The 16,328-nt window shown below is 49.3% G+C and overlaps 9 protein-coding genes across 9 annotated transcripts; 4 read left to right on the top strand and 5 right to left on the bottom strand.

Moving 5' to 3' along the window:
- Nucleotides 1-212: 212 nt before the first annotated feature.
- Nucleotides 213-1,988, bottom strand: APUU_11784S (uncharacterized protein; the record flags this gene model as incomplete). Its single annotated transcript, XM_041697912.1, has 1 exon — nt 213-1,988. The coding sequence occupies one exon, from the start codon at nt 1,986-1,988 to the stop codon at nt 213-215; it is 1,776 nt and encodes a 591-aa protein (XP_041551150.1).
- Nucleotides 1,989-2,683: 695 nt separating this feature from the next.
- Nucleotides 2,684-3,162, bottom strand: APUU_11783S (uncharacterized protein; the record flags this gene model as incomplete). Its single annotated transcript, XM_041697911.1, has 3 exons — nt 2,684-2,884; nt 2,954-3,006; nt 3,084-3,162. The coding sequence occupies 3 exons, from the start codon at nt 3,160-3,162 to the stop codon at nt 2,684-2,686; spliced, it is 333 nt and encodes a 110-aa protein (XP_041551149.1).
- Nucleotides 3,163-3,876: 714 nt separating this feature from the next.
- APUU_11782A (uncharacterized protein) lies at nt 3,877-4,603 on the top strand (the record flags this gene model as incomplete). The annotated part of the gene is made up of 3 exons (XM_041697910.1): nt 3,877-4,017; nt 4,077-4,532; nt 4,589-4,603. 3 exons carry the CDS (start codon nt 3,877-3,879, stop codon nt 4,601-4,603), a joined length of 612 nt encoding a protein of 203 aa, XP_041551148.1.
- Nucleotides 4,604-4,936: 333 nt separating this feature from the next.
- Nucleotides 4,937-5,836, bottom strand: APUU_11781S (SAM-dependent methyltransferase; the record flags this gene model as incomplete). The annotated part of the gene is made up of 1 exon (XM_041697909.1): nt 4,937-5,836. The coding sequence occupies one exon, from the start codon at nt 5,834-5,836 to the stop codon at nt 4,937-4,939; it is 900 nt and encodes a 299-aa protein (XP_041551147.1).
- A 1,119-nt stretch (nt 5,837-6,955) lies between these two features.
- APUU_11780A (uncharacterized protein) lies at nt 6,956-7,681 on the top strand (the record flags this gene model as incomplete). The annotated part of the gene is made up of 2 exons (XM_041697908.1): nt 6,956-7,001; nt 7,077-7,681. The coding sequence occupies 2 exons, from the start codon at nt 6,956-6,958 to the stop codon at nt 7,679-7,681; spliced, it is 651 nt and encodes a 216-aa protein (XP_041551146.1).
- Nucleotides 7,682-8,798: 1,117 nt separating this feature from the next.
- On the top strand, nt 8,799-10,027 carry APUU_11779A (putative alpha/beta hydrolase; the record flags this gene model as incomplete). Its single annotated transcript, XM_041697906.1, has 6 exons — nt 8,799-8,989; nt 9,042-9,081; nt 9,157-9,281; nt 9,377-9,572; nt 9,625-9,928; nt 9,996-10,027. The coding sequence occupies 6 exons, from the start codon at nt 8,799-8,801 to the stop codon at nt 10,025-10,027; spliced, it is 888 nt and encodes a 295-aa protein (XP_041551145.1).
- A 314-nt stretch (nt 10,028-10,341) lies between these two features.
- APUU_11778S (uncharacterized protein) lies at nt 10,342-12,489 on the bottom strand (the record flags this gene model as incomplete). Its single annotated transcript, XM_041697905.1, has 1 exon — nt 10,342-12,489. One exon carries the CDS (start codon nt 12,487-12,489, stop codon nt 10,342-10,344), a length of 2,148 nt encoding a protein of 715 aa, XP_041551144.1.
- A 474-nt stretch (nt 12,490-12,963) lies between these two features.
- On the top strand, nt 12,964-14,491 carry rvb2 (RuvB family ATP-dependent DNA helicase reptin; the record flags this gene model as incomplete). The annotated part of the gene is made up of 3 exons (XM_041697904.1): nt 12,964-12,972; nt 13,029-13,475; nt 13,541-14,491. 3 exons carry the CDS (start codon nt 12,964-12,966, stop codon nt 14,489-14,491), a joined length of 1,407 nt encoding a protein of 468 aa, XP_041551143.1.
- A 326-nt stretch (nt 14,492-14,817) lies between these two features.
- APUU_11776S (GYF domain-containing protein) lies at nt 14,818-16,167 on the bottom strand (the record flags this gene model as incomplete). Its single annotated transcript, XM_041697903.1, has 1 exon — nt 14,818-16,167. The coding sequence occupies one exon, from the start codon at nt 16,165-16,167 to the stop codon at nt 14,818-14,820; it is 1,350 nt and encodes a 449-aa protein (XP_041551142.1).
- Nucleotides 16,168-16,328: the final 161 nt, after the last annotated feature.

Raw genomic sequence — 16,328 nt, 5'->3', positions numbered from 1 at the left:
ACCTGACACCCGTGTCTCTCGTACTGCCTGCGCCACCCAGTCAAGTCAAACCTTTTATAAGCAACTTGATCAGCAGCGCTCCTAGTATAGATTGGAGTGACGAACATCTAGTGATACTAGGGACCATCTGGTAGTCCCCGAAACATAGGTCATAAACTTGATGAATTACTGCATAGGTCGCCAACACGAAAGAGGCCGTAATTTTAGGGGTATCAAGATGGACCATGATTCGCCGAGTTCCCAGCAGGATTAATATGTAATTGGCGAAACGAAGCAAGCCAGTCTTGGTTGTCAGCCACGGTTTGGTCCCAGGCATCCTCGCTATCGAAGAGCACCCTTCGGGCCTCCTTCTGAAACATTTCATCCGTAGGTACAACACCGACTTCCATCTGCTTTCTTGCGTATTGGCTGAGATGGCGTGTAAACACGTCCAAAAACCCCGGGAGATCTGACTCTGTTTGGTCACCAGGTGCAAGCTCCTGGTTCGCACCTTTGATACATTCAGTTTCCCCGGCCACGTTGATCCCTGACATGAGCGGTGTATATTGGTCGTGCGCATCTTTATTTGTTGCAGAAAACGGTACTATGCACTCGGACTCCCAACCGAGAAGATATGGTGGGTACGCATTTTTCAACTGTGCTCTAATATGAGGGTCAAACCCGTGGTCTCCTTTCCAGTCCTTCATTGTCGACCCTCTGTGGAAATGCTTGGCCAGATGTGAAGTGCGATCATCCCAGTTGTCAAAGTTCATATCACAAAAGCCACACCTCGACGTGATACTTTTTACTTCGATTTTCCAGTCATCTAGCGGCGGTAATTCTTGCACATTATGCGTGTGACGGAGATGTTGTACGAGATGGTCCTTTCGACGAAAGGACCGAAGCTCATTAGATAGATTCTGACAAGAATCATAGTTATGTTCCAAGAGGTGCTCCTGGGATGGCTCCATCGCATTGCAGTAGGCACATAAATGTTTTCCCGTAATCAAAGAAAGGATCGAAGGTCCATATGGTGCGCAATACCAGCTTTCTAGATTCAAATGTAGCGATTTTTCATGCCTAACCCATTCGTATCTGCTGCCGAAGCGATCACAGCAGAAAGTGCAACAGAATATGCGGGGTTTGCTGTTTTTGTGCTGATTCCTGGTCAGCCGCGGTTGCGATTGACGCTTTCGACTACGTGACGAGCTGGTAGCAGATGACCGACCTATAGATGACGCGCTTGACTCACAGCTTGCGGTTGATATTGACCGGCGGGACCGAGACGAAGATTTACCACGACCACGCCTCGGTTGGTCGGTACGATGTAACAATGATGTCTCCTCCATGGCTTTGAGAATCGCTGTGACGGAGGCTGGTTCATCCTCAGGCGGGAATTCTTCCCATCGTTGCATAGGGTTCAATCCATTTGTATTCGAATCATACACAGGGGTAGTTTTGTCTCCTAAACTTGACACGAAATATCGACTCCTCCGTCTAGGAAGCCCACGCTTCCTGTTGGAAGAATGGAGAGGGTTTTGGTCACAATTGACTTCTTCGTGCCTGGCTAGTGGCCCAAGTTCCGAAGTCATTTCCGGGCCACTGGCTTTTGTGGGACATGGCAAATTAGACAGGTCACTAGAGACCGTTGCTGGTGTGCTTGAGAAACTGACATCCAGGGTCTCGTCTTGGGCATAATGGAAGTGTTCTGTTGAAAGTTGTCGTGGATCTAAAGTCGCCGCAAAGTCCTCGGTGGGCAACGACGACGGAATGATGCCGGTTAATGAGCCATCTCTTGAGGATGTTGGATCTGTCCAAAGCGTATCGTGGACACCAGAATCAGGTAGCCCAAGCCAATCCAAGGATTGACTGTATAATGAATTGGCACCGAACACAGTGTCAATTGACCCCGCTTTCTCGCTGTTGTCTAAGGGAATAAGATTGTTGACGCTTTGAGTAGAGGCTTCATCCTCAGGCTGCAACTCAAATGATTCAGAATAAAGCGTCATACCGCCTGTGCTGCAATCCTTGTACATTCATGAAGCAATTCAGAATTAGTCACAGAAACGGCACGCCACTTTGTATAGGAGACAACGTGACTTGCCGACTTGGTTTTGCGGAGGAATTGGAGAAAATGCCTTAATTGACCCACAGTCCCACAGTCTGATATCCTACCGCTGAAACGATCCAAACCATCACTTTTCAAACACCTTGACATTGGAGGTTTAAAATCGGAATAAAACAGTCAACAATGGAAACAGCTAACCTCAAACCAAGACAACGAGCGATGCACAGTCTCGTTTCCCACAGCAAGGACAATGCGCCGCAGCAATTCTTCAAGGTAAGTTATGGGCTGCGACGAAATAATAATTGTCTCTCAATCTTTGCTGATTCATCTCAATATAACGATCGGTGAATTCGTCGTCCATCAATATGGTAGCAGCGATATAGTCGGAAAGGCCTGAGACATACGGATAGAGTGGTGCTCCACCAAGGATGGTATGGACATCGGTGCTTGCTTGGGAAAAAATGGCACCGACTCGTATTCCATTGGGCCCAAAATCATTCCTCATGCCCCAGGGCGCGTAGACCAATCCAGGTTCGACAATATCGGACACATCAATTGAAAGAACAGATCGGAGCCCAGCTGGTGCAGGAGATCTATTGAGCCCATTGTCCCAAGTTGAAAGAGCATCGTCACTGATTAAGTGAATTTGATGCCTCTGGCAAGCTTCATGAACCCAATAATAGTCTCCTCATGGGTCCAGGGGATCATGAGGATTGCAAACGACCAAGGCCCGAACTTTATTGCCAGACCGACTTTCAAACTCCAAAAGCGCTTGCTCGTATAGTTCAACAACATCGGCTTCAAATGTATCGCAATCGTTGAAGTTGACTGGGACCACTTCAGCCGCAGTTCTAATTGTCATGTCTGGGATGAATTGGCCATAATATGGTTTCCCAGGCAAAATACCATCGCCAGGGTTTGTGAAGGCCCATGCCAGATGCTCGATCTCGGAGGAGACGCTGTTTGTGACAACGAGATGACTTAGCTCAATGGGACTCACTGGAGAAAAAATGACGGCTCACGAAATGGGCGATACCCTGCTTTAATCGCATACTTCCACCGCCTCCATCATTGTAGATCAGATACTTCGGGGGCAGGGCTGAGCTTTTGCTCATGTACTCCAAAAGACATTGTGCATGAGGGAATTCTCGGCAACACCCACGTTGAAGAAACGGTCTGGGTTGAGATGCGAATCCCAGACGTTGCGCAGGACGTCGAAAATAAGGCTTTTTGACTCGGCGACCGCTACTTGTTGTGCGCGAGCTGGTAAATGAACAGCAGTTTCCGACTGACTCTTTGCAGATATGACAGCGAGAAATAGTTGAATCCTTGACTCCCAGCAATGCCTCTCGCCGGGTTGAAATAGAGAGCACTCTGCCCTACTGAAGGTTTTCGTTCGGCCTCCGGGACTGTTATCATTACACATAGGTTGTAGAAGGACTGACCTATGACATACCCAGACAATACTATAAGCACGCCACATCCAGAACTGTACTCTAACAGATATGCCGGGGTGGCTTCAAGCTCATGATACATCAGGAGTCCGTATAGTCGTCAACGGTCCCACATACTGCACCCTACGCCCTGCACTCCACAATTTGCACCCTACAATCTACACCCCACAGCTTGCACCCTACACAAATCTACCACTAGGTTCACCTCATCTTTCTGGAGCGTTCATATTTAAAGAAATATTTTTTGAAGGAAAACATCGGGAGAGCTATTTCTCGGGCCTTTCGAATACTCCAACACCCCAGGAGTAATTATTAGTCTGCTCATTGCTCATTACAACTTCTGGGCTCATCTTAAAGATCTCACCACCCAAGACAATGTCGAAAACCGTGAACTTCGCTGGGCTTTCAAGCCAGGATATAACCGCCTTCGTTCGTCCATTGTCAGTAGCCGACGTACCGAGCTGTGTCGAGGTCGAGAGCGCCTTTCCAGAGCCTGAACGATGCTCCAGGGAAAAGGTATGCTCTGTCTGTCCTGCGCTCAACAAATAACTTGCTCAACTGACATTTATCTCTAGTTTATATATCGCCTCACAGTATGCCCGGAGCCCTGTCTTGGGTTGTTCATCGAGAAGCGCGGGAATCCAGAAACGGAAACCCCCCAACTCATAGCGCACGTAATCGGGAACAGGGTATCCGCAAACCGAGTCACTGATAGTTCTATGAACATGCCAGAGAAATGGCAAGAGCGCAACAAAGTTACCCTTGATTCAAACGGCGGCATCATTGGCAACGACTCAGCGGGCCGCTTCATCGGTGTGCACTCGGTAGCGGTCCGGACGGAGTACCAGGGCAAGGGACTAGGCAGGGATTTGCTCAAGGAGTATGCTAAATACGTGCGGGAGTCTATCAAACCGGCGGATAGTATTGTGCTCATTGCCCATGGTCATCTGCTTCGGTTTTATGAAAGCGTTGGGTTCAAGAATCTGGGGCCGAGTCCGTGTGAATTTGCTGGTGGGGGGTGGTATGATATGGTAAGTTCTTTTCTACTACGTGACGATTTGGGGGTGCGGTTTTAACGGCTGTATAGGAATTGGTTGTCTAGTTCTGAACTGAACTGGGTAAGTGCCTTGGAAATAATTCAAGTGGTGCCGTCTAGGAGCGCGGAGAATGAGGGCTAAAACAGATCATTGCTTTAAATTGAATTTATAGAATTGATATAGCTTTTTTATACTGAAAGAGTTTCGCTAGATCGATATAAGAACTGCAGCTCAAGTTGAATGCATTTGTTAAAATGTATATTCATCGTTTATGTGTATATGTAGTGACATATATATATCTAGTTTTCATATTCCACGTAAATTCGTCTGGTGGCGAGCGCTTGCGTATATACAACATGAGCAATGCTGCAGCCAAATATTATATGACCTGAAGCATATTATTTTTGTTGTTCCGACTGCTCCTCTCCTTGTGATTCGCTTTGTGGCTTCCGAGCCTGGATCGCATAATAACGATGTAAGTCAAAATGCTTGTATGCCACAACGGCCGCGACAGCATTAATGAAGTACCGCTCGAGGCGAAACGTGCGGGCTATGAGATAAGGGACGTAAGCAATCACATAGAAGAGTCGAAGGATCGGCAGAATGTTCGGCGCAATGTCTATCACCCTCACGTCCTCAAAGCCGACTTCCCTCAGTATTTCTGGGAGGGTGTCAATCCCGAACCCAACATTTGCGGGCATAGCAGCGTATTTGTTGACAAGCGCAAAGTCCCGATCCATATCCTTCTTGTCGTCTACATGAGCGTACTCATGTAAGCCAAGGTGGCCTCCTGGTCTGAGCACGCGGAAGAATCCTTCCAGGACGGCCTTGGGATCAGTCGCGTGCACAAAAGCTTCGATGGTGTAGACGCCATCGAAGCTCCCGTCTTCAAATGCCTCCAGGTGGTGGTAGTCAGCTCGTTGCACTGAAACCGACTCGTCTAATCCGGCTTTGCGGATATTTTGCTGTGCTCGAGCTACATGCCGAGGATGGAAGTCGATTGCTTGGATCTTCAGGCCGTGCGCTCTTGCTAGATGCGTTGCGACTCGCCCATTGCCGCAGCCGGCATCTAAGCAACGGGACCCTGGTGGCAGATCAATGGTCTGGGCCAGGCGGTCCTCCATCCTGCGGAGGGCCGGTCCTAAGGGAAACGGCCACCGAGTGTCATTTTCCCAATATCCAAAATGCCGGGCCCCGCCGAGGAAAAAGCGGTATCCGAGACGGGATTCAATGGAGTCATAGTACGCTTTCAGTGGCTTGTTTTCATTTATGACATTCTCACGTTTGGGGGTGGCCATCTTGTCAGAGGTCTGCGGTCGGTGACTGAAATTAAGCAAAAAATTCCCCGCGCGAGGAGGTTTCCATCCAAGAGATTGGCGGAGATTCTGACGCCGAATGAACTGTAGCGATACGTCTTACTAAGCAGGGCAATTTGTGTGACTGACTGAGAGTCTGTGACCCATGAAAGGATCGGCATTGGGCTCTGAGTTGGCCGAATCTCAGGGCAGTTCTGCGGTCGGATGAGGCTCTTGTCAGGGAGCCGGTGGTTTGCGAGTCGTCTGAGTCCAGACCATTCGAGATTTACAGGTCGCGACGCACGTTTCGAACAGACGGCGTTTTAGGAGTTGCGGAACCATGTTCGGCTTCCCCACGCTCCCCACCATGATTCAAATACTAGTACGGAGATCTCGAGCATCCGCCATGTGTCATGTAGTCTGGTATGATCCTGCAATTCATGGTTATTAAATCCCCCCTTGCTGGTGCTTGCATTTGCGGGAAATGCGGGCGCGCCGCGGCTATTGGCCCAGGCGACAAGGTTCAGGGCGGAGGCTCGGGGGCGGCCCTGGCGGATGTATTTCGGACAAGACGGTTCGGGACTGAATCTCTGGAAGCGAACAATAGCGTCCGACTAATTTCAGCCTGGGGGACAGCGCGCCCTCCTAGCGTGGGATAGAAAAGGTACGGCCCGGGTAGCAGCAGGAGGACGGCGAGCAAGATTGCTTCCTGGGACAAAGCACGGTCAAATCACAGACCCCGGCAGTGTTGGGGGCGACTTACCTGCTGTGGCTCAACCGGCAGTAGATGCAAGTCATTCGCATGTCAACAGGTTAGCATTGTCCTAGGCAGGAGGTTAGTGGTGGTGGGGGTGAGAGAATCTTTCCAGCCAAGCGTGAAATGCGGGGTACCTTCACAAACAGCCAGGCCAGACTATTATTGATTCTTCGTACCTTTGTCCACAGTCACTGACTCTGTCTCTTGTCAATGACCTCCAGTTTGTTCGTCAGGTCCACCGTCCCATCCTCGCTTCGTTTTTTAGAGCCCCCCTGCAGTCCCTCTTTTACCCGATTCGACTCCTTCCACTTGATTGCTTCCTCCATCGCTGAGCACCTGACGAGATCGTGCTGCGAGCTGCGACCATGTCCGAGCTCGAGCAGTCTCTGGACGCGAGTGCTCTTCAGCAAGGTACGTCCATTCGCCAGGCTTCACCCCCACGGTCTACGGCATCCCCCCGCATATCCCCCATCTGACGAGCCACAGCTCTCCAGGCTCTCGATGAGGAATTGGGAACCTTCGACTTTATTGTGGCTTTTGCGCCCATTAAACTGATCACCGCAGGCGGGTTCCTAGCTGTTAATTACCTCAAGAACAGGGACACAACCAAGGACCTAAACTATCTTCTAGATCCAGAATGGGCGACGGACGAGGACATAAAGGGGCCCCTGGAGCAGGCCATCCTCCGAGTATCGGAGAGACTCCAAATTAGTGAGAAATGGGCAAATGAAAACATGTCACTATATGTAACCAAGGAAACACGGATACATTTGTTTCGAAAGGCGCTCAAGCAGAATATAATCCTGTTCAGAGGTGACAATATCATCATCCTTGCCGCTCCGATAAAGTGGGCTCTGAAGCGCAAAATTCGACGGATGTTCACCCCGGGTCAAAGTCGGCAAGTTGAGATAGATATGAGCGACCTTCTCGCCATGCTCAAGTGGATGCGTGATCGAAAAGGCGGTCCACTAAACCGCGAGCATCTCTGTACCCAGAGCCTCAACTCCTTTGATGTTGTGCCGGATGCAGCAGGGATGGAGCAGATCGCTGCTGCCTATCGGGACAAATACAAAGATGAGATATTCGCCTGAGATTGGTATGTCCCTACCCATGCACCATGAAATCATTCTATATCCACTCTCGCGTGCACTCCTCACCCGCCTAAGATCTTCCTCTCCATATTGAAAATCTTGGGACTTTTAAACTGACATGCGAAAAAAGAAAATAGGATGCGAACACCATAAATAGATACACTAATTGTCAAATCGGCCTGCATACCCAACTTTCTTTCACGACCTCGAGCAAGAAATTAAACTGCCCAACCCCTTATTATCGCGGCCTCCCCAAAGCCGCCCCCGATACACCCCGCCGTTGAGATTATCTCCCCCTGTGCGGATGCCATAGTTCGCTGCAGATTTGAGCTCTTGACGACTTCGGTCGTGAATAAGATGCCCAGTTCCGGAATACGTATCATGTACCGCTGAATAGAGGAAATTAAGTTCCGAGTGGAATGATATCAAGGCGAAGCACTTTGGGTGAGCCTATTTGAACCGTCATCCATTTCCAGCGAGGGCAGTGTTGTGAGGAAATGGCAGAATCTGCCCCTGGGCCGTCTGCCTCGGGGTTCTTTGTTGATTAGACTTTTCGTGCGGTCTATGGCAGAAGACATAGAAACTTCTGGATGGAAAGAATGGCCATTATATACATCATTTCTGATCTTAACCCTTGTTGACCATATCAGTGACAAGACTGAAGCGCCGCCCCTTCTATTGGCTCCGCAATGCCCAGGTTCTCAGACGTGTAATGAGATGTCTGGATAGGCTGCATCGCCTTCGCAGGTTACAGTTGGGTTAAACAGTCTCGTTTGTTCGCATTGGCCTTCTTCGATGGCACGTATGCACATTACGGCGGGCATTCCCTGTGTAGTGACCACTATATATTTGACGCAATGTCCGGGCTTCAGCACAACACCGCAATCATACCCAAGTTAGCTCACCCTCTTGAAGCCCATGCACGCCCAGCCAAATGTTAATTACCGGACTAATACGAATGTAACTTCCTGAGAAAACAAAACATTAGACAGGCTTTTGTAAACCAATGTGGTCACGTGCTTAGATTTCACAGTGGAGATTTCCACCCTCGTCATCGTCGATGCATCTTCTTCCCAATCTATAGACTCAACTATAATTTCTTTGTTATACTCACACCATGCTGTTCTCACCACGGGTAGCCCTGAGGGGTGTTTCCAGGATTCGGACATTCTCAACCACCAACAGACTCCTCCGATCCGACCTCTCTTTCCAGGTCTTCGGACCGGAAAAGGACAAACCAACCCGAAGTCCAATTGTCTTCCTGCACGGCCTTTTCGGCTCGAAGCAGAATAACAGGAGCATTAGCCGGTAAGTATATAATCTGAACCCTCAATTTCAGCAAATTAATCACGAAATGCAGGGCCTTGGCACGTGATCTGAAGCGTGAGGTGTATATAGTGGTTGGTTTACTTTTCAATGATGCTTCCGTCGTTCTTTCTCGGCTCCTTTGGTGGTAATTGGTATTACTTGCTTAGGACCTCCGAAACCATGGGAACTCATTCCATGATCCAGAGCATAACTACCCTGTTATGGCTGATGATGTGGCCGAGTTCATCCATGAAAACGACTTGAGCAAGTGTGTCCTCATCGGTCATTCAATGTACGTCTCCATCGGGTCCAAATTGGTGGTGCCGTCTACAGATGGCATGGCATGCCACGGTTTCAATAACATCATTTACTCACTTTTTACTAAAGGGGCGCCAAAGCCGCCATGACTGTTGCTCTCAACGCCCCCGAGCTTGTCTCGGCTCTTATCCCGGTTGACAACGCCCCGGTGAATTCTCCCCTGCGGACCGACTTCGGCAAATACGTTCGGGGAATGCAGCATATCGAGTCTGCCAACGTAACGAAGCAATCAGACGCCGATAAGATTCTTCAAGACTATGAAGAAGTACGTATTATCACCAAGCACTCATGCACGCAGCTAGCTAATAATATTCTAGTCCATGCCCATTCGCCAGTTCCTGCTCACCAACTTGGTCCGCTCTCCAGAGGACCAGACGATGAAATTCCGCGTCCCACTAGCCACGTTGGGTGACGCCCTCAAGGGCATGGGCGATTTCCCGTTTCCTGAACCCGGCTCTGTTCAGTATCCGGGACCTACGCTGTTTGTTCGTGGAACGAAGAGTCGCTATATATCTGATGACACCTTTCCGGCGATTAAGGCGTTCTTTCCTGATTCACAGGTTGCTGATGTCGAGGCAGGGCATTGGCTTATTTCGGAGAATCCGGAGGCGTTTAGACAGAGTGAGTACCTACCACTGACACCCCTATTTTTCACTCTTCGAAGGTATAATCTGACTGTTGTTGGCAGCGGTTGTGGGATTTTTGCAAGAAACGGCATAGAATGGACACGGGAATATGCGTGATTATTGATTAGATTTCGTGTTGGTTGTTTGGTTAATACTTCTACATAGAACAAGATAGGATAGAAAAGATACCTATAAAACAAAAGGTGAGGCCTTGAAAAGAAGATGTGAGTCCCGAAAAGTAATACTGTAGGGGAGTAGTGGTCATGATGTTCGTTACCGAATAACGCCAATGCAGGGTATTCAATCCGCATCACCAAAGAGACACAGTGGGTATGTCTTTCGAACGAGAACAAATAAACAGAAAGAATGAATAAAAAGTCGGAGGTTGTGGGATAGTGAAGAGAAGAATCAGTAGTCTTCATCGTACTCGCGATTGATCGGAGGCCGAGCTTGAGCGTGTGCTTCACCTTCGCTCTCCAGTCGCCGTCTCTTTTTCTTTTCCCTTTTCTTCTTCCTGACCCCTTCCAGCGCAGTCATTGGTGAGCCCGTTGAGTCTCGTGAATGAGAAGAACTTGACGGTGCTGGAGATCTCTCGTCGCCTGACAACGAGGAAGGACGTGCGCGCTTGATCTTCATACCGAGATGGCCATCCACCAGATCAGGTCTCGGCGGCGGGGGCATCTTGGTGGCAGGGGTAGAATCACCCTGTGAAGATCCGTTCTCAGAAGAGGGACCTGGAAGCTGCACGGTTTTCTTGATACGTTCGAACTGTCCCTTCAGCTTCTCATAACTATGCACGGTGCTCTTCTCAAGCGCCGCGATGCGAAGTTCCAAAGTGCGCTGGGATTCTTCATTGCCAGTAGCGCCTAGCTTTTCTTGGGTGTGATCTGAATTTAATTTCTCGAAAGCGTCATGGAGAGACGTTAACCGGTTGCTTAACGATTCCCGTTCGCGCGCCATTTCTTGCAACATTTCCTGAGCTGCAGTTTGATTTTCCTGGAACACACTTTCCGAGCTAGTCTGCTTTTCTGCAAGAGACTCCAAGCGTGTCTGCATCCCACGAATCTCTTCTTGATTGAGCCACTGATACCGTTCTAGAAGGGTACCGACTGACTGGGACAAGTCGTTCGTTTTGGCTTTGATGGAGTTCAGCTCTTCATGCGGCACTGTGGATGTTGGCCCCTTGCTTTCAAGCTGCTCTATTTTCTTGTGCAGCAATGGTAGCTCCCCGTCCAAGACGCGCCTGTGGCCTTGCAATTCCCTTAAAATTTGATCCACAGAGGGGTACATTTCCTGCATCGCCCGAACCATACTCTGCACGATCGGCTCCGTTGACAAGCTATTGTATCTCGACTCGAGCGAGTGCAGAGCCATATTAATAGGCTCCAACACTGAGTGCCATTTTCGAACTTCAGCGATCAAGGCATCCACCTTTGGATCAAGCGGCTCCCTAGGAGTTCTCAACAATGTCTCCTGTACAGATACAGTGAGACGTTCCTGATCCTGCTCTGTCTTTTTTAGGCTCTTTCTAAGTTCCTCCATGTCTGTCAGCACTAATTCATCTTTAGTGCTCTGGATGAGCTGCAGCTCCTCTAATTTGTTATTGAGAGATAGTACCGCTTTATCAAGATTAGGATGCGTTGTTTGGCCAGCGTGACCCAACTTCTCTTGCTGATCCTTTAGATTCTGGTTGACTTGATCAGGTATTTTTGATAATGTTTGGAAAGACGATGATAAGAACTTAATCTTTTCGTCCCAATTTGCTGCTCTCTGATGTATACCCTTAAGCTGAGCAGAGATAGCATCAACTGCCATTTTTGTATCTGGCATCAGCCCGTCAACTGGCCGTTCTGTGTTTTCTTCCAACTGTTTAACCCGTGCCGAACAATCATCCATATCCTTTTTCAGTAACGCCCAGGAGTTTGTGTAGCCCGCGAAGGAATTTTGTTGGTTGCCCAACGCTTCCTGAAGAGTCTTAAACTCAGCATCTCTCGACGTGTCACGGCTGGTCAGTTGTGCAATATCTCCATGCAAGGCAGAGATTCTATTATTGGCTAACTTGAGATCTCGCTGCAGCTGAGATACTATCTCATCGGTCTTTGAATCTTGTGGCTTTGTGGATTCCACCCATTTGTTTCTGAGGTCGCTTGCTAAGCGCTGGTAGTTGGACTCCTGGCTCCTGATCTTCTCCTCAATCGAGGCTAACAGGAGGCCTTCCTCATTCCGGGAGTGGCTAAAGAATTCAATGGTCGATGGAAACGCCATGTGATTTTTTGATTTCCGATACTGATCCTCCGTCTGAGTTCGCTTTTTCTGTATCCTTTCTCGTTCGGCTCTGTCCATAGCTGTAGATACTGCTGTCTGCACTAGATCGGTAATGCTGCGAATGAACGGATCACCGGGCGCATTATGTTGTATATCGGGTGCTGAGTACCCGCGAGGGCCTGTAGGGGGCCTTTGTGGCGCTTCATGATAGCTTGGTCTGGCGGGTAATGAGGGTCGACTTCCACGATTCGCAAGGCGGGGGTCGCGCGAGACTGCGGGGTTGACATCCATCGCAATGCATGAGAGGAGAAGTCGCTTAATCTAGTTGGTCAGGAAAAAAACGTTTGTTATGAAAGCGCCCATAAACAAAGGGGTGTATATGTTGGATCTCACATTTTGATGCTTGTGGGTAAAGCATCTCCTTATCTATAAGTGGGAGAATTCTGGAGGAGTTATTCGCACAGAACCCGGCTCTCAGTGATTCTACCATTGACTCAAAGATTGCTCATTGAGATAAAGTGAAGTGTGAGAATTCAAATCTTCAGGGTTCCTTTTCTTTATTTTGTTTTCCGCGCCTGCCATGAATTGTTGCTGCGGCGAACCAGTTGGTGGGTGAAATTCTGCCGGGCGGTGAGGCTATCAGCAGGGACAGCTCCGGAGATCAATCAAGGCTTGCGATCAGACACTGATTCAGATTTCCTGAGCACTTTCGACGTCGTGTTTTGTTGAACAGAGAGCAGCCTTCCCCTATATCGGAATTCTATTATGGCTGCGGTGAGTTTGATTGTTATTCCATTGCTGGGTTTTTGGGGTGCTGATTATCGAGACAGCCAATTTCTACTGTCGCGGAGACCAATGAGCTCCGGGGTCTAAACCTCATCGCTGCTCATTCACATATTAGGGGTCTCGGTGTCGATGCGGATTCTTTGCAACCGAGATCAGCCTCTCAGGGCCTTGTTGGCCAAGAGAAGGCTCGAAAGGCGGCCGCAGTCATTCTTCAGATGGTGAAGGAAGGTAAAATCGCTGGACGGGCTGTCTTGATCGCAGGCCCCCCTAGCACGGGTAAAACCGCTATTGCTATGGGAATGGCTCAATCTCTTGGGTCCGATGTCCCATTTACCATGCTCGCAGCCTCCGAAATCTTCTCGATGGAAATGTCGAAAACAGAGGCCCTGACACAGGCTTTCCGAAAGTCCATCGGAGTGCGGATCAAGGAAGAAAGTGAGATCATCGAGGGCGAGGTGGTCGAGATTCAGATTGATCGGAGTGTGACTGGTGTAAGTTTACTATCGAGAGAGGATGGGTTGAGTGGTTGACACAAAAAATGTACTGACGCGCCCAGGGCAACAAACAAGGAAAGCTCACAATCAAAACCACCGACATGGAGACAATTTACGATATGGGAACCAAGATGATCGATTCGATGACAAAGGAACGGGTTATGGCTGGAGATATTATCTCGATCGACAAATCTTCAGGCAAGATTACCAAGCTCGGGCGGTCGTATGCTCGGTCCCGCGATTACGATGCGATGGGCGCCGACGTCAAATTTGTCCAATGCCCGGAGGGAGAGCTCCAGGTGCGAAAGGAAATTGTGCACACTGTTAGCTTGCATGAGATTGATGTCATCAACTCGCGCTCGCAAGGATTCCTGGCCCTCTTCTCAGGTGATACCGGAGAGATCAGGAGTGAGGTTAGGGACCAAATAAACACTAAGGTCGCGGAGTGGAAGGAAGAGGGCAAAGCAGAGATAATCCCAGGTGTCTTGTTTATCGACGAGGTACACATGCTTGACATTGAGTGCTATTCCTACATCAACCGGGCTTTGGAGGCGGAGCTTGCTCCCATTGTCATCATGGCAAGCAATCGCGGAAACTCGCGTATCCGGGGAACCACATACAATTCTCCACACGGATTGCCGCTTGACTTCCTCGACCGCGTGGTCATTGTGAGCACACAGCCATACTCTGCCGATGAGATTAGACAGATCTTGGCAATTCGAGCCCAAGAGGAAGAGATCGATCTGTCGCCGGATGCTTTGGCTCTTCTAACAAAGATTGGCCAGGAATCCAACCTCAGATATGCCAGCAACATCATCACCACATCACATCTTCTCAGCCAGAAACGGAAAGCCAAGGAAGTGAACGTTGACGACGTTCAACGGAGTTACCAGTTGTTCTACGACCCTGCTCGCAGTGTCAAGTTTGTCAAAACCTACGAGCAGCGCTTCATCGGTGATCAAGGGAACGTGAATTTTTCGGCTTCTAATGGAGACGCCATGGAAATTTCATAGACATCTTCTGCAATCACATTTAGAATCCTTTTGGTGTTCAATGGATGGAGTATCTGAAAGGCAGGATAAACCATCGTAGGCTGGGAACGGAAAAGGGTGGTTATATCTGGAAAAAAAGAAAACTCTCTGGTTTCGCGATGCTTTCTGAGCACATCGACTCATTGATGTATGATAATCCTGGCGCTTGTTTGCGGCTCACTATGGGTATATTTCCGTTTGATGTTTGGGTTCCTAGTTGATTTCGAGGTCTACATAATGAAAAGATTTAATGCTTCAAAATTGGTATCTTCATCGGGGCTTTAAACAAAGTCCCTTCAGCATTCGTACTATACAAAACTGATGTTGCTATTCCACTCTCCGGTGTCTCCCACTTTCCTAAACTCAACTCCCTCGCCAAAATAGCCTGCCCCCTTCCATGACTCCATCGTGGGCCCGTCATAAGGCCCGTGTACGGCGCCACCATCACGGGCATCAGACCAACGATATTCCCACATCGCAGACCCGGCGTCTTCTATGACTGCATCTGTAGTCTGCGGAGGATCAACCCAATCCTCGCCTGTTTCGTGGCGGTATTGTCTAGTGAGAACCTCGCGTTCCGTGTCGTAGATCTCAACTTGTCCTCTTGTCATCAAAATATCAGCTGCCCCGGTAACAGCTTCAATCGCCTGCTTCCTTGCTACCTCTTTAGGATCATCTTCCTCCATTTCTGTATCCTCATCACCCTTTGATCGGTTCTTATTCCGTTTCGCTTGCCATTTGGGTTTCTTTGGTGCTCCCTTTCCTATCCTTGCCAGTGCGTCCAGTGCAGTCTCGCCACGCTGCAGTTGCAGGATAAGATTTTTGAGGGCCTCCGATGTTAAGACGCTATCGTTTAAGCGGTCTTGTTCTTTTCTCGCAGCGTCTCTCTTATCGGCTGCCTCCTTGGCGAGCCGAATATCCTTCTTCGATACTCCCTCCAACCATGAATCATGTACAGCATCGGGATCCACCGCTTTGCGAACATAATTGCCTTGCTCATCAAACTGACCCTCTTCCTGTTCGTTCTGCATGTTGAACGCATCTAACAAAGGCGCATGTTTCTTCTTCGACCCGGCTCCTAATTCCTCGTCCATGCCGGTCTCTACCTGTGCACGGTCTTCTTCACCAACGTCGCTCTCACTCTCTTCATCTTCGTCAATATTAACGGCGTCGCCGCCTTGACTCAGATCCACTCGCAACGTTCGCCCACTCTTCGACGACGCGACTTGTCCCTCAATCTCGTCATTTCGCAAAAACCGCACGTTCTTCTTGTCCTTCCGTAGTGCTGCATCGCCGTCCACTTCTTCGGCGCCAAAATCCTCCTCTAATTCCGCGAACATATCATCATCCTCCGCTTCTTGTTTCGCTTCTTTTTGCTGTGCCTTGGCCGAGGACCGCGCATCAAAGCCTTCGTTGTCGCTGTCCGATTCGTAGCCATCGAGGTTGATAGCTTTGCGGCGGACTTGTTGCCCACGCCTCCCAATCTCGTCCGCGTCTAATATCGCGTCGTCATCGAGTGCATCGGGTGCGAGAGTGGACGGGTTTCGAAGGTCGAATCTTGGTTTTTTGGCGGGCCCAGTGTTGTCTCCCTCTTCTTGGTGGTGGGTGCGGGCGAAGTCTTCGCCTGCCCGTTTCGGGCGCGGAAGTGAGGCGGACATGTGTATTAGGTGAATTTCGTATGTTAATCTTGCGTGAAACGAGGAATTGTGTAAAGAGGTGTCGAAAATCTGGCAGCTCCTGGTTGAGCTTGTCTGGGGTCGGGTCGGAAAATCGTTGTGGAGCCATTTGCGTCACTGCGGGCGATAAGAGAACTGCGGCG

This window comes from Aspergillus puulaauensis, chromosome 1 (assembly GCF_016861865.1).
Source record: "Aspergillus puulaauensis MK2 DNA, chromosome 1, nearly complete sequence".
Classification (NCBI taxonomy): Eukaryota; Fungi; Ascomycota; class Eurotiomycetes; order Eurotiales; family Aspergillaceae; genus Aspergillus; species Aspergillus puulaauensis.
This window is presented reverse-complemented; position numbering and strand designations above follow the sequence as displayed.